Source organism: Bombyx mori, chromosome 4 (assembly GCF_030269925.1).
Source record: "Bombyx mori chromosome 4, ASM3026992v2".
NCBI classification, from domain to species: domain Eukaryota; kingdom Metazoa; phylum Arthropoda; class Insecta; order Lepidoptera; family Bombycidae; genus Bombyx; species Bombyx mori.
The window spans coordinates 8,055,593-8,077,457 of record NC_085110.1 but is presented as its reverse complement, the minus strand read 5'-3'; the positions used below and the strand labels follow the sequence as shown (position 1 = coordinate 8,077,457).

At 35.8% G+C, this 21,865-nt stretch overlaps 1 protein-coding gene and 1 long non-coding RNA gene across 6 annotated transcripts in view; one reads left to right on the top strand and one right to left on the bottom strand.

The window, feature by feature from the left end:
• LOC134198761 (uncharacterized) overlaps nucleotides 1-12,211 on the top strand; it is a 32,625-nt gene extending 20,414 nt beyond the window's left edge. Inside the window, exons 1-4 of one of the 2 annotated variants that reach the window (XR_009972944.1) lie at nucleotides 3,786-7,039; nucleotides 8,321-10,462; nucleotides 11,023-11,229; nucleotides 12,035-12,211. This is a non-coding gene — a long non-coding RNA (uncharacterized LOC134198761). Of the gene's footprint in view, nucleotides 1-3,785; nucleotides 7,040-8,320; nucleotides 10,463-11,022; nucleotides 11,230-12,034 lie in introns of those variants that run through there. The other variant, XR_009972943.1, reaches the window with a different exon arrangement.
• Nucleotides 1-20,110, bottom strand: part of LOC101744857 (sodium/hydrogen exchanger 9B2) — a 37,837-nt gene extending 17,727 nt beyond the window's left edge. The window contains exons 1-3 of one of the 4 annotated variants that reach the window (XM_062668193.1): nucleotides 19,905-20,110; nucleotides 1,676-1,742; nucleotides 1,307-1,431 (exon numbers count right to left, since the gene is read on the bottom strand). In XM_062668193.1, coding sequence (XP_062524177.1) covers nucleotides 1,307-1,431; nucleotides 1,676-1,742; nucleotides 19,905-19,914 — 202 coding nt within the window. In that variant the 5' untranslated portion in view covers nucleotides 19,915-20,110. The other 3 variants (XM_004929332.3, XM_012693056.4, XM_062668194.1) reach the window with 3 other exon arrangements.
• Nucleotides 20,111-21,865: the final 1,755 nt, after the last annotated feature.

Genomic DNA, 21,865 nt, shown 5'->3' with positions numbered 1-21,865 from the left:
TCGTTCACTTTATAAGTAAAATTTTGAGAGTTTTTTTAGATGTACAAACAGGTACAAATATACTAAATTTTAAATGGGACTCATACTTTATTATACCTGCATATAATGCATGTGCATTTTAATCGTACATATTTTAATAATAGCAATAGTCTTTCTTCGGTTCGAAATTTTCATTTGATAAAAGTACGTCAAACGTTTGTATCCACAAAAGCAATGGAGTATTAGAAACGTCGAAAACAATATCATAAGAACAAAAAAGCGAGATTGACCATAAAATTAAATTTAAAAATACTAACGGCTTTACGCACGGAATTTGTGTATGCGAAAAACTATTCATTCATTTAAATAATCATAATTCACAGAACAATGCGTGTTCGTACAACTTGAATTTAAAGTTAATTACATTTTAGCAGAGAAACATTCTGTGAAAAGTTGTTTCGTCCCTAGTCGTCTTTAGCATCTTTAGATGTGGTCTTAGATATTAAATTTGATATTTTGCACAGCGTTGTCATTTCAATTGTGTCCTTGATTCTCTTAAAACGTAGTAATTGAAGACATGTTTAATTATTATTGTACACGTATCACTACTGGAATTCACTGGTAGGGCCTAATGAAAATTCCTAGACAAATAAAAGGAATTTGTTTAATCTTTTGTGAAATAAGAAGTAATAACAATTCTAAATTTTATTTTAGTGTCTTATTGCTTATTAGTTCAAAGAAATGTTTGAGAAAATTCTCTTATATACCGAATAGTAATTGGACTTAAATGAAATTGTATAAAACAAAAATTCTATTCTATTGTACACGTCAAAATTTATATTTCTATTTTTTATTAATTAATTGTATGTACTACAGAGAAGAGAGGGGCTCACGGCCTACCTAATTTTAAGTGGCGGTCTGAGCCTATAGAATACAGGTAAAAAGAAATTACGGTTTGAATAATCTATAAAAGGACCAAGAAGACTTTTAATTTAAAAAAAACGAATACGGACCTTAATGTAATGGAATTTAAATGAATTCTCATTAAAATTAAATGTTTCAAGGTTCAGTTCACGTTTACTATTTCAAAAATAAATGTGAAGAATAGTTAGTAGTAATAAAAAGGGACTGTGCTTGAAGAAAATCATGTGTTTCAAATGTTTGAGTTACTCTAAAAATACTATTATTAAATTGAGTTATTTAATAACTACATTTATTTGTAAAAGACATAAAATGGCTACGAAAAATGTTATTTGAGCAAAAGTAGAATTTTTTAAATTACAATTTACAAAATTCACACGAAAAATAATCTAAAATAGCTGCTTACCTTGAGTAATTAATGCCAAAAAATGAACAACTGTTGGAGTCGATGTATGTAACCAAGTACCTTTATTTTTCACATTATCCTTTGAGGTATTTTTTTCGGTATCGGTACTAGGTGACAAGTCTGGCCTGTAATTTAATACGCGTTTAGAATTTTACAAATTTTTACAAAAAAATTATTGTAAGTTTCCCTTACAGTGATTGATTCATACTGTCCTTAACGTCGTCTGCTATCCTGACTATAAAGCAGTCTTCTTCGTTCATGTCTACGTTATATTTAATTACGACTGAGCTTATTAAGATAATTGAGATCGCGAATATCTGTATCGCATATACAAATATGTAGAGCGCACTACCAAAAGTACTTACTCACGTTTTTAGTTCCTCATCGGCGTGTATAATGTAGACGCCTTTCTCGAGGACGGCCGTCTTTTCCTTATCTGAAATAATTTAACGTAAATTCAATATTATTTTTTGTTAAAAAACACCTATTGTTGTGCTTACTCGAGTAAACCGTCGACTTTTGTTACGCATGTCTAGCTGAGGATTTATTGTTATGGATTTTTTTGTTTTAAACGTTTTAGTTTTGTTGAATAATAAGTCTCTTTTTTTGTCAAACTTATGTAGTAAGCTATGAAGTGTCGTAAGTGTTAGTGGTCTCCGTTACCAGGATGAAATAAATGATTTTTTTCTCAGTATTTAGAATCTTTATAAATTCATCTGTTAAGTGTATTCAGTTTTTTGGTGGCTTCAATTAATGATAAATACTACTATAGATAGTTAAAATAATGATACTCTTCAGAATTAGTTATCTATTTCGTGACGTGAAATAATAGTCTAAAATCTAAACGATTAACGGAAGAATGATCATAAAATGTTAAAGTATATTTTTATTAGTAAGTCGTAGTTCCTGTCTGTTAGTTGATATACATTACTCTGAAACATGAGATTGAATACTCATCTATATTGGTATAACGTCTGTTCTACAAACTGCAACGTATGATTGTTTTACGATTAAAATAGGCAGGTTGTACTACCCATCGTCTGGAGATGCATACCCCATACACTGAATCGCTTCATGTCCTGACGTTCTGACACTTTTTTAATTTTACTATCGGGCAGGGGGCTGAACCTCATACGAGGTTTCCGCGCCTTAGAGGCACGCGGCGTATGTGGGACTTGACGGTCTACAGATGTTGGGAGCAGACGGCGGGCCCAAGAATATTTTTAGGGCCCTGTCAACCCAACGACTCCCTTTGCACTCCCTCACCCAACGCCCGATTTCCGCACGGAATCTAAACATGAGCAGAGTACGGAGGTTCCCGCGGTCAACCTACAACCAGACTCGCGGTGACACTCCGAGCACGCCCGATCGACCGGTCGTCGTAGCCAATTGAACCGGGTCGGAAAGTAATACACCGCCGGTCGGGTTGTTCTTTCATAGTAAGCCCGGCGACTACAGTGACGATGGCAACGTGGACTACATCGCGGACCGCAGCCGCCAACGTGACGTTTCATCCTCCTGATGCCAGTGCACTAGAGTGATGGTAGCGCGCAGTGCAGACTCGATCCCTACAGGTTGCTCTGTGACCAACAGTGGGAGAAGACTGCCTTCTCACAAGGGACGAACGCCCATCCCTAAACGCCAACTCGGCATGGCACCGAGAGGAAAGAAGTGCTCTCCCTCTCCCGTTCCGCCGCTTCCTTCTGGGAGATGGTGGACTAGCAGAAGTCGATCATCGTAGCCACGACGGTCGTCACCGACGAGTTTAGTCTTATCTTTATGACGAGGCGGTGCTGCTCTGCGATAGCAGGGCAATTCCGGATCCGAACTCGAAATTTTGAATTGTGAATCGCGATTCCGATTCTTATTTTTTTTTTATTGCTTAGATGGGTGGACGAGCTCATAGCCCACCTGGTGTTAAGTGTTTACTGGAGCCCATAGACATCTACAACGTAAATGCGCCACCCACCTTGAGACATAAGTTCTAAGGTCTCAGGTATAGTTACAACGGCTGCCCCACCCTTCAAACCGAAACGCATTACTGCTTCACGGCAGAAATAGGCAGGGTGGTGGTACCTACCCGCGCGGACTCTCAAGAGGTCCTACCACCAGTATAAATTCCACCAGTATATTCGGTGATAAATACATAGCGAAGCGCTGCTCTTGCTATGGCTAGCGTTTCCTATCCTGCCAGGTTGAGCCCCATGAACTCACCTACAAAACCATGCGTAGTTGGAGCAGTCCCTTAGGCTACCGATGATTAGGTAGGGGAAAAAAGATGAGCTATATGCTTTTCAGGGTTGCTCTTTCTTTTTTACTGTAATATACGACACAGAACTCAGACACTACATTTTTTTAAAATATATTTTAATAATATGTATAAAGACTTCGGCTGTTCCGGTAACTTCTTATTACGGGGCCAACGGCGACACCGTGTTTCCGTAAATATAATCATTATTTGAAGATTAAATTATAACACTAATTGAGAATGGTTTATTGTATAACAAACAATTAAAAAAAAAACGCTTAAGATTTGATTAAAAAAAGTGAAATTTAATTACCGAGAGAGATCTCTTGCAGAAAACCAATAGCTGGACAAGAATCATCTCAGGAAGATATTAGTTTCTGTGTAATTAGTTTTAAAAAAAGTATGTCATGAATATCTAAATAAAACATGGCGTGTCGATAGTATCCATAAAATATACGTACATACAATGATAATATGTATACACAAGTTGAAGACGTTATATTGCTATTATATTTAGTTTTTATAATAGAGCACATTGATTTATATCATTTAAGTGGCAATGGTTCAATTATTTATAGAATCAAAGCTCGTACAAAACTGTTTGAATAATGAAAGATCTCTTGTTCCTGTATCTTGCGATTTTAAGTAAATGAACATTAAAGAAACGTTGTAGGTTATCTAGGTCACTTTATTTTTATTAACAGCTTAATATTGCTGAGATTTGATGGTCATTACAGTACCACAATACCTACCTGATTACCAGGAGTTAGGTTACGAAAGCTCAGAATCTTAAGACATGAGGATTCAATTGTATTACATAAAAGCTGACTTATATAGGTACAATTGTGAAAACCTTAACGTTGGGGAATTCAGTTACGGATATACGGTACCCGGTCGAGGGGGGCTACGGACCGCATTATGTCGGATTCTGGCACCTTCAGTGAGGCAGAGGTGACTAGGGGGCCAACGTCCTCCACCTTCCCTAATTTCTCGCAGGAGACTACGCCTTGAAACAGGCGCGTGAGGCGCTGGCCCCGTAAAACCAACTACCGACTAAACTCCATCGAGCTCCACCACACCGGTCACATCAAACTGTTACCGCAGTGCGCGCTGGAAGTCCGCCTTCGCCGGTACCCGTCCTGATAATACGACGGGATTACGTCTGCGGGAATATCTCGAAGGACGTCGTCATGGGAGACGCACAGAAACCATCTTGCACCGCCTCACCACCGGACCGACAGTCCAGTACCGGGCGCCCCCGCATCCGACACCCGACAGCCCCTTTGGGGCCTGAGCGGGAGCTTCACGCTCGCGCCGCCCACCCCACCTTCTGCGCTGATGTGCCAAAGAGGTATGCCACTTCTTTTCGCTCTCCGCAGCCTCACGAAACGCCATGACCTGGTCACAAAACCTGGCCATGGCTCCCACTAGTTCTAGACCTCTAACATGCGAGCGACGACATCCCGCAGGGATAGTTCTCTCTCCAGCAGCTTGACGATATCTCGCCGAGAGTGCTCCCAACGCGGGCACTCTTCGAGCGCGTGCTGAGTGTCATCGTCCGGATGCTCGCACTGGTGGTAACGATGGTGGATGGTCATCTTTGAGATGGGTCTTCTAAATACCAGTTATTATTATTCCTACATTTTACTCTACCTAGAAGAGGGCTGTTCGTATTATCGGTGGACCAATTCTCATGAATTATCTGGAAAATTTTAATTCTCCCAATTCTTTCCAATTCTCCTCTCGTATTTTGTACCGTATGCTCTACGGAGAATCCTCTCTGGAACTGTTTCAGATGATCCTATCGTTTATGATCGCCTGACGGTGACCCTCATCATTAGGTGGACCCGTATACGCTAGTCTGTAAACGAAACCTTAGCCTGACCCATTCAGGACCAATTGCCAACTCAAACATACACAAAAAAAGCACATAAAATAATTTTCGGTCTAGTCGATTAAGTGGAGTTCAGTTTCAAGCACATGTACAGAGGAAAAATTGTTAATATAAGATAAATTATTTGGGATACTAACTTGATTCATATAACAGTATAACTAGATATGATTGAATCGTTGTAGAAACAGTCTGACGATTTTAATAAGTGAACAATGTACAGGTATAGTATTACAACTCGAACTAAATCAACTACGGACGAAAAATATCCAGGTGTTTTTACGTTTGAAATAATTGATACAACCATATCAAGTCCACCCATTGCTACTACTTATCTTCGACGGTGCAATCAATGTCCTTGTTTTTTCATACAAATTTGTAGAATGTGGCCTCCAATTTTGTTTTATAATTTATATTTTATGCCTCTCTCTTGGAGCACTTTATGAAACCAATTAAAAATCAATTTCGATTTAGTTGAGACTTTATAATACTTCTATTTGTAATTATGTGTAACAGGTCCTTAATATAATTTAAGGCAAGATATAGATCTCGGCAATAATTACTTAATTTCTTAAGCTGGTCCAATGTCATTTTGTGAGTCATTAACTAACCGCAATAAATGACATATGACTCCTTCACCTCCTTGACCTCATTTCATGATGGGAATGCATCAAAAATAGAAATAGACGATTCCCGATCACATTCCTTTTTACGAAATAAGGATATGCCAGAAGTCACAACTACAAACAAATAACAGAATTAAGGTTCCTATTATTTGTTGAATGATTTTTTTTTTTGAAAAGAAACCTTCATAGTGTCGCTTTACTTAATCAAATAAACGACGAGAAACGTAGTAATGAACTTGAAACAAATACAAAGGTTGATCATACTATGATAAATTATGTCAACAATGATTTGGGAAAACAGTTTTAAGGTGCAGTTTAATTGTGTTTGAATTATTTAAGCCAATAAGTCGGACAAAAAGTAAAACTGAAGGTGTTTTCTGGTATGTGGACTTTGGAGGTTTCCGCAAGCCCGAAACCTTCTACAGTTAATAAGCAACCAACCACAAAACATTTAAGATTTTATCTATAAGGTATCATGACTAAATTGAAACAATCGTTAGTTACATTATTATACACAAACACAACAATCTCTAGTTAGTGAAATCACTGAATGCTGACAGTGGCTTTGGGGGTCTGGGGTGGCCGGAATAAAATTTCCACCAACCTAAGTCATCGATCTACGGAAACCAGCCTCCACTTAGGTACGAGCCTCAGCAATCCATTGACGAATGTCAGCACCCACCATGTGATAAAAGACCGAAGTCGTGTTGTTGATTTTGATTTATCATTTTTTTTTTTTCGACAGCGTTCTGAACCTGATTCACAAGGTTTCCGCACCGGGTGTATGTAGGTCTTGTCGGTTCGCAGATGTTGGGGGCGAGCCGAAGGATGTTTTTAGGGTCCTATCTTAGGGCTCTGCCTCTTCCGTTTCGCTGCCTCCTTATGCGAGATGGTGGACTCCACAGTAGACTCGCAGATATTGGGCATCGCCTGACAGGACTCCTCACTGCCGAGCAGTATGTACGATGGTTGGTACTGACAGGTCCGGTACTATCTTCGCGACAAAGACGTGCTGCTCTTCCCCGAAGGAGGGGCAGTACACGAGCGTGTACTCTGATTTGGATAAATGCTAACATTAACCATTTGTCATCGTGGCCTAAAGGACAAGACGTCCGGTGCATTCGTATCTTATGATGCAACGGTGTTCGAATTCCGCAGATGGGTACCAATTTTTCTAATGAAATACGTACTTAAAAAATGTTCACGATTGACTTCCATGGTGAAGGAATACCATCGTGTAATAAAAATTACACCTGCAAAATTATAATTTGCGTAATTACTGGTGGTAGGGTCTTGGTCTTACTTTCGCCATCCTATTTAATTGCGAAACGACTTCAGACCGCCAACATTTCTATATTTGCCTATATGTATATACTATATGTGTTTCCTTGTATAGAATTTTATTGACGTCATAAATTCAACTTGTCAAATTTTTATGCGGTATATGCTAGTTTATTGGTGGTACACCTCCTACATCTCTTGTGAGTCCAAACGGGTAGGTACCCACCACCCCGCCTGTTTCTGCCGTGAAGCAGTAATGCGTTTCGGTTTGAAGGGTGGGGCAGCCGTTGTAACTATACTTGAGACCTTAGAACTTATATCTCAAGGTGGGTGGCGTATTTACGTTGTAGATGTCTATGGGCTCCAGTAACCACTTAACACCAGGTGGGCTGCAAGCAATAAAAAAATAAACATTAAATCAACTGACATCATTAATACCAAATAGAAATGGGCAGGGCGGTGAAAACTTACAACGTGTCCCCCAGCACTCAAAATAGTATTATAACCAGAGCTGGATTCTCTAGAAAGCTCGTGTTATTAATTGTAGGTTTGCATGTTAAAGCATAATTTGTGTTTTAGCCGCCGAATAGAATTTATATGTATATTTAAAATTTGCAATGTAATTTTTATTTATTGCTTATGTGGATGGACGAGCTCACGGCCCACCTGATGTTAAGTGTTTACCGGAGCCCATAGACATCTACAACGTAATTGCCGCCACCTACCTTGAGATCTCAGTTTCTGCCGTACAACGGCTGCCCAATTCAAACCAAAAGGTATTACTGCTTCACGTCAGAAATAGGCAGGGTGGTAGTACTTACCCATGCGGACTCACAAGACGTCCAACAAAGAAATTCATATTTTTTTGTGTTTCTGGAATTTCAATATGTTTATAGGGAGATATTTCAAATCTCGGTTAACAACTTAAATTCCAGCTCTAGTACTTACGGATAATTTTTTTTTCGCAGGAGAAATTCTCCGGATCCCCACCCGCGCGGCAGGTGGGGCATGTGGGAATTGAACCTCACTAAAAACTTCTGCCGCTCACAGCTGGCGCCCTACCTCAGACCGGACCGGAGCCCAATCGGGGCTATTGAGACTGCTGGACAGGGTTGACGCAAAGCATATTACATCCAACCGGCCGTGTCACAGACGCCGGACCGGCGGCCGACCACGACGCGACCACCATTTCCCTCGGCCGGAGTACTTACGGACATGGCCAATTTTCTATATTGTTACGTGAGGCGCTTTGACGGTTATTTTTATTATCTGATAAAAGACTAAACTTTACAAGATCCATAACAAAAATAACGTAATAGGAAAGCATTTGCTCTCAATCCTGGCTTATACACCTAAAAATCGTTTATTTTATTGATTGAAATAAACATGAAATAAACATGTCTACCTACGTAATTCATTAAACCAATTGTTTTTAATAAACACATTGTTTTTAAAAAATGTTGTTTTTTGAAAAGTAGGTATACCAAATTGGCTGGTTTCTAGCGACAGTAAATTACATTAAGATTGCTCAAAATGATTAATTATTTGTGGATAATAAGAAATCTTGCTTTAAGCAATTCTACTAATGCTATTGGCAGAATCCGTAACTTTAGTTAATGAAGGACAACTAACGAGATTAAAAAGTTTTGATTTTTTTTGGAATTGATCGATTGTAAAACATTGCGTTTCAGTAAGAAGACTTTTCATCTGAGTAGTAAATAAACATAACATAGATAAACTTATCGACGAAAGAGGAATCGTCTCAATTTTATTAAGTGAATCTCAGAATCCAATCTATAATTTTAATAATGATGACTTTTTCTAAAATGCTTCCTAATTTCTCTAGCTAAAGCTGGATCTTTAGCTGGATAAAGCTCTAGTACTCTCCGATCTATTCAATACTGTTAATTCAGCGTAGACGATATGACATGGTCTCGTCTCGTGTGCTCGTCTGCCTACAAGGACAAAAAAAAAAGAAGTATGACTAGCGGTGGCTGCGATAAAAGGGTTGTTTTGGAGCTTCGTTGTCTCAAAGTACCGTTCCGATGCCAACTTTGTCTTTGTTGACGGATTCGAGACCCAAATCATTTTTGTGGTATGATTATAGTCATAAATCGGATACTAATCAGGTGCGTGTTTTATTTTTCTATGCGACAGTAACAATACAAAACCGTAATTACAAGAATTATAATAGGTTTGTCAAATATCTTTAGTTCTTCACGTGAAATGTGCAATTTAGTTAAGATATACATGTGCAAACACGCAAACACTGATTAGATACGAAAAAAGGTTAAACATTTATTCTGGTAAGATAGCCGGATCCAATAATACTGATTTAAATATTTCGACCTTAAGATCGAAAGTCGTTAAATTTTGATAAAAACAACGATATATGTAGTTAAGACTTATTTTATCTTAAGCCAAATACCTACTAATACTAGCTCTTTCTGTGTGAAAATGAACGTAAATGAGTAGATTTCGCCGATTCTTCTCAGGATTCTTTTGTTAATCGGTAGTGTTTAATTTGACATACAACAAATATGTTACACGAGATTCAATTTAAATAAAAAAAAACTGAGATTGACTTGAATGCATTTTTGCACAAGGAAGATTTCCTGTTGAGCGTCGACGGTCCGATTTTATCGTTGCTAGTACTATATACATACATTACTAAACTATGAACATCATAGACGTCCACTGCTGGATATAGACTTCCCGTTTTTTTATGTTTATAGTATTACTGGTGGCCCGGAGACCTTTCCAGTTTCACCAGGACAGTGGGGGAAAAAGCCCAGCCAGGGTGGGGTTTGTTAACAGCTGCCCGAGCGCCTCCGAAGAAGACCTAACAACTCAAGAGCAGCTGTTTCGCGAATGAATCTACTACCGGATCGGAATCGCGACCTGCTGAGAAGACCCGGCGAGAAACTCAGCGGGCTGATGCATGGGTTAAGTTGCACGTCGAACTCTTTGCCGAGTTCGATGAGTACGGTTACCGGGATTCCTAAGCCTGCTCCTAGTGTTAGAGCTGAAGGTGTCTAATGCAAGAGTTATTGGATCTGATGGATCCGTAAACAAATCGTCCGTCCACCTTGTGGGAGATTTGCCACTCGGTACGTAATCGCCACCGGAGCTCTTATTGGCTCCATCATCATCTATTCTACGAGCAATGTGCCTTGCCCACTGCAACTTCAACCTCGTAATCTTTAGTAAAATGTATATAAAACAATTAATGTTGTCACTTTGGTGTAAAACGATGTGTTCTGAAGACATCTTAGAAAAGTAACTTAATGTTTATAGTTTTGTGAATATTTATTTCAACAATGTTAATATCAAAACAGAAATAAATGAATTAGTAATCCTCACTTGTCATGTGCGGATAGGACTTGGATATTTCTAAATGCTGCGTCACTTCACGGTATCCGTATTAGCATATTTGTGTGTAAATAATGGATTAACGATAATCCACGTAATTCCTCTCGAGAAACGAAGGCACGTGAAGTGTACCAGTGTAATTAGATTAATAAAAATCGTTGTTGTGGCAGTCGTTCGTGAGAATAAGAAGAGCACCACACAAATATTTGATTTTGAGGTGTTATTTGTAATAGAACGTCGCTAACAACGATTGTAAAGCAGACAAAGAGATAGTAATGTACATATGTAATATTTTCAGTGAGACCACCCACTAAAGTAGCGAAGCGTGGCAAACAATTTTAATCTTTATGTACTAAGGTACAAGTTTTATTAAATGTCATGTGATTTTACGCCCGCATGGTCAACGTGTGTAAATAACGTTATCCGTCACGAGTCTTATGACCGAAGAAGGAAGAAAGAATGAAGTATATGAAGTGACTCGTGAATTTGTTCATCCTGTGATTAGGTAAGTTATTTTGTGATAGACTTATTATCATAACAATCGAGATGTTACAATGCAGAAGTCATACTAATTTAGATGACGGGCTTACGCGGGACGACTTAGACGAGGACCCAACAGAAGAGAAGTATCATCCTTACGATTTAACCCGTATTTTATTTTTATAGTTGAATTTCTCAGCTACACTCTTTAATTTTTACTTACTTCATTAGTTTTGGTGTCGTCGGCCCATATAGGTACCACCTTTCAAAATATAATATTTCTGCCCCAAAGCAATCATGCATTATGGCTAAAAGGCTAAAGAGTTAGTCATTATTTTTTCTGATTTAAATTAGATTTTGTTCTAATGCCCCAAACTTACAGAGCTGTGAGTCCCTGTGGTTTACTACCAATCTGCTAACCAGATTCGTAAAAATATATGAATATTTGCAAAGTAATATTGAATATAACGCACTCGTGTGATATCCTCAATAAAAAAATATATAAATCAAGCAATAAAAAAAAAAACCTCGCGAAGCTGTCCAAAAGCTAAACACTAAGGCTTGAAAAAGAAAAAAAAATTAAGGTTCCTATTCAGTACTTCATAAGTATGATAAATTCCGAGTTAATTCGACATTTTGTAGGGTGTCAAAATCATGTTTAAAGTTTCCGTTACATACATACATACATACTAATGTTACATCGGTAAGAGTAACGCCATTTATCGTGGAATAGCAGATACGAATATTGAAAGAACTAGCAACACCATCTATTATCAAATAGCGGAAACCCATATCGAAGCGACTGGTTTTACCGAAAATGTTCTCGATAGTTGTAGAGTTGTCGAATCGACTATAAAAGCGTTGGAAACATGACATGAAGGCAGTTAATAATCGGATCTACCAAAAGCGAAACAGCGAACGGATCACCTGAAGCGAAGCAGAAGTTAATTACGAATTGTAAAGTGTTTTGTAAGCGTTCTAAGTGTTAAATAGAGTTTTAATTTGTACTTCGGTGGAAGTTTTATTTATCCCGATACCCAGCGCGTAACACTAACAAACATATGAAGCTAATAAAAGCGTATTAAAATTTTTGATTTGAAATTTTAATGATCATTGAGCAATATTTTAATAAGCAGAATAACCAAGTTTGTTCTCAAATCTCTGTACAAGAGAAACTCAATTACTCAGATGGTACAACGTAGGTATTATCCGGTTTCAGTGAAGAATTTAACTTTTTAACTGTGAAACGAGGCTGGAAATAAACATTTAATAACTTCATCAGAGCTGAAAACCTTACTGAAAGACTTAAGGACCTGAAAAATCCAATGCTTCGTTTCGACGTGAAAGCAGAATAATCAAGTACACATTCATATTTATAATATTACTATAGATTACTAGTGATGCCTTGGTAGTCGAAATTCGACTATAATTAATTGAAATATAAGTTTGTACACTATTATGATATTATTGTTAAAGACTTTTATACCTCTATAATCACAAATTTCGCCAAGACTACACTATAGAAAAATATTAATAAAGACAAATAATATTTAATCTATTCTTAATTTGACCACAGACGTCAAGAACAAAAGTTTGACAATAAATAAATAGTATGCATGCGTATATGCGTCAATTACATGGTAGTGTGTGTAATGTTTTTTGATTGATTTAATGTATTTTTAAGCATATTTAAAAAAAAATTAGCATATTCTCTATAAGTGTGGGAAATTTCATACTCCTCCGCCCGGGCGATTTTCGTAAAAAGGGATACAAAGTTTTTCCTTCACGTATTAATATATAGATATGTGAATGATGTCACCCACTTTAAGAAATTCACTACAGCGGCATTGTAATAACGGGTATTCTGCTTTTATTGTCAGGATTGTACTGCGGGACAAATAGGCCATATCAAACCGTATTGTTTCAATCCTCAGAATTAATTGATTTAAAACTACATTTTTTCAATTCTATTGAACTCTTAGGGTAAGCTGAAATTCTAAATTACAATGTGGCGCAAAATATCAAAATAAATTCCCTCATACTATTTATTGGATTATTGAATATTGGATCAGAGTAAATTAATTTGATATTTTGTAAAATCATGTCGATAAATTTAAAATATCATAGGCGGGTTGGTTCCACAGATTTTCTAATCATGATCATGATTTGTATGGATGTAGAAACAATCCCTTGGCTGGAACGCCATATTAAGTTGTGTGAATAATGTTATTTTATTAATTTAATGTTTCTCCAGGTGCTTATTAGCCATTTAGAATTTTTGATACTGCCCAAGCGTGGGAAAATGAAAGTAAATCATAGGACATGGATTCTTAGGCTCATTCTAAAAACCCTTTTTTAATTTCACTGCCATAATTACTTACATTTCACTTTTCATAATAGAGAATGGAACATGGACTTGAGCCCTGTTACTAAAGTTTGGCTGTATAAGCTACGTTTACTTTGCCAATGGGAGAACCAACAAAAAAAACTAAGGAAACAATTTTTTCAATATATTATTTCTCATAAATTTATAACAATATTTTTCATTCGAAATAATGGCCAATAATTTCATTTCACTAAAAGAAAAAATATTTTCTGTCTACATAATTCATCTAAATTATGGCCCCTATAAGTTTTTATTGTGTAGAATTAAAGAAAAAATATTTACCAAATCTCTCATTATATTAGCGAAAAATTGTAACGTATGACGTCTCATATCCATAACTTTAGAGGTTGCTTTGTCAAAAGGATCCTTAAATTCGCTTAGATTTTTTACATTTAACGGTCATAAGGTACCACTGGGTTGTCCGGGTACCAGAAACAAACATTTAATAGATAAAAAAACTCACCCAGACATCGACTGCAAATTATATTTTAATTAAAATGCCAACTTCGACGGGGAATAAAACTAAAATCTGATAAACAGATTGTTATGATATTTTCTTAACAACTGTGTAAAGTCAAGAGAGAATAATCTCTTTATGAGCAACCTATGTTTAATTGATGATGATTAACCTTCAGTTACATGAATTATGGTTTAATTGTAACCAAATAGTATTAAGGCCATTTAAGATTTGGTTATCATGTATGGATTAATTTTGTATATACATTTTTCAGTCCCGATTAGAATTAATCTTATTTGATCTTGTTATCTTTTTATTCTGTTATTAGGGACGGGTTCTTTAAATTCTCATTTTTTTATTTTCACAAATTTTGAATTGAATGTCAAATTCACAGAGCCTTTTGTCGATTAAGGCGAATCGTTTAAAAACAAATATACTCGTAATGCACTTGACAGCTTTAGAGTGCTCTTCTTAGGAACTCAGTAATGTGATCAAATGATAGCACCGCGTACGTTATCCTGTTTGCATTTCGAATAAATCATTCGGCCTTGTCAGCCAGCCAGCCGTTGTTTCATTAAAGTTGATGTTTTGTCTTAAGGTATTTACGTTATGGTATCCCTACAAGCTCCGATATTTGATTTTTAGGAAGTTTATGACACCGTGTCTCGATTTATGCTAATAAAAAAATCTGAATTATCTATTGTTAGCGTAAGGATGAAATAACGCTCAAACAAGATATTATTTCAAAAGTGAAAGTAATATAACATTTATATTATTTTGAAATAAAACAGCGAAAAGCCACTGTGTTAGCAATTGTTTTGTTTGTTCGCCAAACTTTTTTATTGTTATCAACTATCTTTGGACCGAAAAATTATTGATGACCCGCGATAATAGAATATGTGATGAAGATGATAGAAAAAGGTCACAGTCACTCTTGGACTTGGACAAAGCTAGAGTATTGTCCTTTTTTAAAGGTTTTCCCCAACACGTAGAACGAATACTGAGGCAATAATTTACTTCATAATTTCATAATAGGCAAAAATACGTCTGAAAGGTACTACTAATTGTAATGTAAATTTAACTAATTTTGCTAAACTTTATTTCGGTAGCCAAATGACCAAGACTTTGTAGGATTGAATGAAAGAAGATTGCCTGTATGTGACTGAAATTTGTAGATTGGATGTATAACTAAAATCAACTACATCAACAATGAGAATACTAAAGGTAGCACTTGTAACAGAAAAGCTGAGATAGAAGAGAGTTGCGAGGTGAGATCATATTATGAAAAAGGTTAAAAGAATAATCTAACAAAAAACAAATGTATTTACTCAACTACTTTATCGCGAGTGCAATCGAATACAAAGAAAAACATTTTTTTTTCAGTGTTACTTGTATTCTTGATTGAGTGCCTTTTATCTTGAAAAGTTCTTTAATGATTTTTAGTCCTCGAGATAACTTCAGGACTCGTGGTGAATATTTTTTGTAGAGAAACAAGAATTTGTGACACGTCGGGGATCCATTATAGAAACGGGTCGGGATCTAGGTTCTGTTACGAAATTCAAGGACCTGTCTTTACCTACTAAGGATTCTTAGACATCGACCGATGTTATGTTTTTACTTAATTTATTTATTTTATTAATGTTATTGTTATTTTAGCAAACTTATAATCTTGTGTATGGTAAGTGCATGCTTTATGTATAGAAGCTTATATTATATATATATAAGTTTAGATAAGCTAAACTATAGCAGAATATCGGAATATATTATGTACATATACTGCAAAACTGATTTCAGGTCTGATTCATGGTTAAAGTGAAATCAATAATAATATTAATGTTTGCAAGACCTATTTATTCTTGCCTCAAATAGTAATCATTTCCATTAAATTCCAATTCCGGATAGAAAAGTAGGAACAATCAAACCGCGACGCCTGATAGAAAACGAATATTTTTTTTATTTTTTTTTGTAAGGAGTTTTGATCTGCTACGTTTTTTTGATGTTTTCTGAAGTATTAATACTATCTAGAGGTCCCGCAGTAGTCGAAATTCGACTATAATTAATTGGAATTGTAAGTTTGTACAATATTATGATTGTATTTTATACTTCTATAATCATAAATTTCGCTAAGGCTACACTATAAAAAATATTATCAAAGACAAAAAATATTTAATCTATTCTCAATTTGATAACAGACGCCAAGAACAAAAGTTTTACAATAAATACGTATGCATGCGTGTGTGCGTCAAATACATGGTATGTAGTGTGTGTAATGTTTTCTTTATTGATTTAATGTATATTTTATGCATTATTAAAAAAATATATTAGCATTGTGCACTTCTTCTCTATATTCTCTATAAGTGTGGAAAATTTCATACTCCTCCGTCCGCGCAATTTTCGTAAAAAGGGATACAAAGTTTTTGCTTCACGTATTAATATATAGATAAAAATACTTCTAATCTTTCCATACCTAGATTATTTAAAACAATGCTTAATCTGTCTGTCTCCAAACGAAAGGATTCAAATGTTTCAGCTTTAGTTAATGAACTAGAATATACTGCATAAATCTAGATTACGTTTTATTTAAATGCTATCGCGGACGTTTATTAAAATCGGTTACAAATGCATCATGCACGCGTTTTGATCAAAGCACAACATCATATTGTGAATAGCTTTGGACTTTGTATATTTGTAACTATATAAACAATTTTAAACTATAATTTTATACTTGTACTAGCTTTTGCCCGCGACTTCGTCCGCGTGGAATAGTTACTTTGGCATAACGCAAAATTTTACACGCGACTTCATTTACGTAGAAAGTGAAAATATTTTTGAATAATAAAGGAGCTATTTAAAGTACTAAAATCACGATTTTTAACCGACTTCAAAAAAGGAGGCAATCAATTCGACCATCATTTTTTATCTATGTATGTTCACTAGCGGTATAGCGGGACCAGTTTGCCGTGAAGGACTAAATCCCTTCGAAATACTGATGTGGAAGGACGTGGAAACCCACCACAATTACATCCCAAGAGAATCATGGACAGAGAAACATTTAAACTGTTTCAAGGCCATGACCACGACCCTCAGTAATGAGGAAACCGATGCAAGGAGGATGTTCACTAATTTCTCGAGAATGCTTGAACCGATTCTGATAATTCTCTTTTCTATTTTTTGTTCGAAAGGGTAGACTTCCCGAATTGTTCTGTAATCATCAAGACCTGATGATGGCATCCTGGAGATATCCACAAAATTCTATAATTTTCAAAGCTTATCTTGAAGTGCTTTTGGTGTTTCTTGTTATTTTTCTTATACTGTGCCGCCGACTGCCGCCGCGTACCAGCCGGCCGGCGCCTTGTACATCAATATTACGCGCTTTATCATTATTTTGCTGCGATGTTATTTTATAACTGCGATATCTTCTCATACTCATTAAAATACTCATAGCGATATACTCATTAAAATCAAGTGTGGGTAAGTTTGTTTAAAATTAAATACTTGTAATGAATAACGTAAGTATTTAATTGGATAGGGATAGATATCATCTTTATAAAAACACCTTCACAAATAATGCTTTATTTTAGAACAAATTTGGTTAGCTTAAAAAACGTTATAGTGAGTCAACCTTTAAATACATACATATGCTATCGCAGACTTTTTTTAAAACTTTTAAGGTGGAACAATACTGTCATACATTATTTTAGCGAAAATTTAACCGTTTCCGCAGCGCACGCAGCGGAAGCTTTCAAAAAAAAGATGTGTGGTGTCGTAGGACACCGGATAGGAAAGAAGTTCCTTATTATAAAAATATTAATTTTAAGTTCTATTCGAGGCGAGGTATAAAGAAAATAATTATTCGGGTATACATTTTTTATTATAATTTTTTCATTGATAAAAATAAAAATAATCGCAAGGGTCTACCACTCCGCAGGTCAATGGAGCAGCCTCGCCCTGGGGGAACCGCCTGCATGATCCTCTACGCCAGGTAAGTATGATTTAGCAAGAGAAATACGAGAACGTCTATCAACTGTGTAACATCTCGTCACCGCGATTCAGGAATTGTTGAATTTACGTGCAGCGACATCTGTTGATAACAAACTAAATAGAAAAAATCTTACGTTACGGACGTTTTTTCCCGTTTAGGGTACCCCTCCGCATCGTCCTATAAGGAACTTCGTTCCAAAAATAGCCCCGATTTTGAAACAATCTTCATCGGTGTTCTTATCTAAGCGTAATGTTATATAAACCATAGCCTTCCTCAATCAATGGGCTATCTAACACTGAAAGAATTTTTCAAATCGGACCAGTAGTTCCTGAGATTTGCTCGTTCAAACAAACTCTTTAGCTTTATAATATTAGTATATAAGATTGTTTGTTTATGTTTAATTATTATTTCATTCGGTTTTTAAATCAATAATTTATAAATTGAAACAAATATTTTTTTGTCTAATTTAAAATGACGGCACGTTAAAGCCGACTGTTACTAATCCACGCTTCAAAGAAGTAATCAGAATACGTTTTTTTTTCATTAATAAAAAATGACACAGATCATTGTCATTGAGTTCAAGCTGGGTCACGGAGAATTGTCGTTGAAGGTATTTATGAGGCACACGCAACGCTAAACAATACGGTGACTATAAATAGCTTGAGAATTATTTGGTATAATGGAATCAATTATTGTAGTCTGGCACACAAGCGCGTTTTTTGTATTATATATATACACATATGCTTCCTAGAAGTCATGATTATCACGAAACGAATGCTTCGGATTAGCTTGCATCACAAAGCGAGAGTCGCAATAGCCAATACGCTCACCAGGCTCTAAAAGAGTATACCGACTTTTTTGGGACAGAAAATTACAAGATTGTTGATTGCAAAGAAGAAGTAGAAGAAGGAAGGAACTGGTACTGGTATAGATAAGATACAGTATTTAGAGTTAGTCGGGATAGTGTACTAATAATGATGACAGGCTTTTTAGATTTGTTTTAGTGTAGGATTCTGTTGCCCTTTATTTAGGCTCTAAATTTTTTTAAACTCATGGTACACAGAGGATCTCATGGCTAGTTTATTGCTAAATAACTGGAAACTAGATAGACGTCACATCGAAAATGCAAAGTTGAATTCTCGATTGCACTGAATAACGTTTACACTTTATTTTTGTACGATTGCATATTGTTCCTGACATTTTTCAAACTGTGTATTTAAAAATATATGTCAATACTTTGTTGCAAATTCAATTATTTGTCTGATCGATTGTCAGCCAAAACGGTTAAATTTGAGTTTACGTTATGTTTTTTTGTTATTACGATTCTTCAAATAAAACTGGACCATTTTCAGGATTAATAAGAAGCCGATTGTAGTTGGCCATCATGTCTTAAGGTGTATGGTATTATTCACGATATAGGCACCAGTAACCCCTTTAAATGAAGAATTTGTTTATTTCAGATTTACTAATTTATATTTATAATTGTTTTCTACTTTAATAATAGTGAAATTCTAATTTTAGAAGTCAAGTGCATTAAGGGTAAACACCACAAAACCAGTCGATATTACGAGAAGCCTTAGTAAGCGGAAACCTTATAGGTTATTTAAGTAAACAGCTGCGTTATCGTCTTTTAAACAGTTGATTTAAATACAAGAAATCATTCAAATAAATTAGAATTAGAATTTTTAATTATGAGTGAGTGTTCCGTACCTCTTTCTAATATTGTATTTTGGCGTGAGTGCTTTGTTTGGAAAATAGATTCTGATGCAACATATTAACGTTAAATAATATATTTATTATTCCTGACCACCTATTGCTTCATATTTTAAATGAGAATTAATTTAAAAAATAATTAAGAATTAAAGTAAAACTTACTTTTCGCCATGTTTCTTCAAATTGAATCACTTCTTATAATACGATCACAGGTACATAATATGTTAAATACTTCACTAGTTTTTTATTGGGACAGGAACATAGTTCTTCAGATGCGAGAAGAATGATCAAGTTTGATGGAGTAAGCACGCGCGTCGTATGCTTCGGCGGCGGTCACGTCATTCACAGAACTAATAAAGAAATTATTTGTCATTTTACACCAAGTTCCCGGACTAGGCCATAACTCTTATCAGCAAATATAAAACTCTGAGACTCGTCAAACAGATAACTCAATACTAATCCTCTTGATTTTTGTCTTAGAAATGAACAATCAACAGCTTTAGACAATAAGCTAAATTTGTTTAGTAATAAAAGTAAACTTTACTTGCACATAGTCATTGAAATGTTCATTATTTTTCTTACTATATATTTTTTTATTTAGTAACGTACGGTTTTGAAAATATTTATTCTTCGTTTAAAAAATAATTAATTGTTGTTACATTGTTTTTTTTTTTTTTTTATTGCTTAGGTGGTTGAACGAGCTTACGGCCCATCTGGTGTTAAGTGGTTACCGGAGCCCATAGATATCTACAACGTAAACCTACTTTGAGATATAAGTTCTAAGGTCTCAGTATAGTTACAATGGCTGCCCCACCCTTGAAACCGAAACGCATTACTGCTTCAAGGCAGAAACAGGCAAGGTGGTGGTACCAACCCGTGCGGACTCACAAGAGGTCTTCCTACCACCAGTAAAATTTTACTAATAATTCCAATCTGTCGAAATGACTTACAGAACTGATAGTAACATCGGAAAAGGATGAAGCAAATCCAGACTTAAGCCATCCGAGCTAAATCATTAATTAAGTATCATTTGAAAATTCAAATACAGAATAAAAAAGTGAGTTTTCGGAGAAAAATACTCTTTAGTTGTATAATTTATTATTTTAGGACGATTTCGATGTTATCCGTTTTTTGTTATTTTGTCAAATGTCTTTTTTTTATTGCCGTTGTAGGCAGACGAGCATATGACCCACCTGATGGTAAGTGGTCACCGTTGCTCATGGACGTCAGCAATGCCAGGGGCAGATCCAAGCCGCTGCCTACCGTTAAGTACTCTCCGCAAGCCTTATTGAATTGTCTTATTGAATTTTAATGTCAATTGAAATGGAAAGTATGGTCAGTAAATAAATTATAAGATTATCAGGTACCTAATAATAATAATAACAGGGACCTACTCGCTGGCAGCTTAAGGGGCTATTTCAGTTCTCACAGGCGGGTCACTTGCTCAACCTGCTGAAATAAATTGCTAACACTAGCCCTAGCAAGAGCAATACTTCGCACAATCTACCACCGATTTAAATTCGCGACTCACTGAGAAGATCCGGCGAGATACTCGAGATAGTAACAATAGTACTCTTATAATTCTAAGGCCGTTTTAATTATGCGTATTTAAACCGAATAGCTGTTCTTAGGAATAATAATTGAAAGTACTCATCAAACTGTACAACGAAATATTTTTGTTTTGTAAATTCGTTATCGACTAATATGATTAATTTAAAGTGTGTTCTGTTATTAGACTAGAAGATGCAGTATTGAATCTCGATCTATCTCAACTAACAGCAGCAGCAAGCAACTACACACTTAAATTCCCAAACCATACTTCCGTATTAGAAGGGTCTTGGTCTTACTTTCGCCATCCTATTTAATTGCGAAACGACTTCAGACCTCCAACATTTTGCCTATATGTATATGCTATGTGTTTCCTTGTATCGAATTTTATTGACGTCATAAATTCAACTTGTCAAATTTTGATACGCTATATGCTAGTTTATTGGTGGTACACCTACTACACCTCTTGTCAGTCCGCACGGGCAGTGTACCACCACCCCGCCTATTTCTGCCGTGAAGCAGTAATGCGTTTCGGTTTGAAGGGTGGGGTAGCCATTGTAACTATACTGACACTT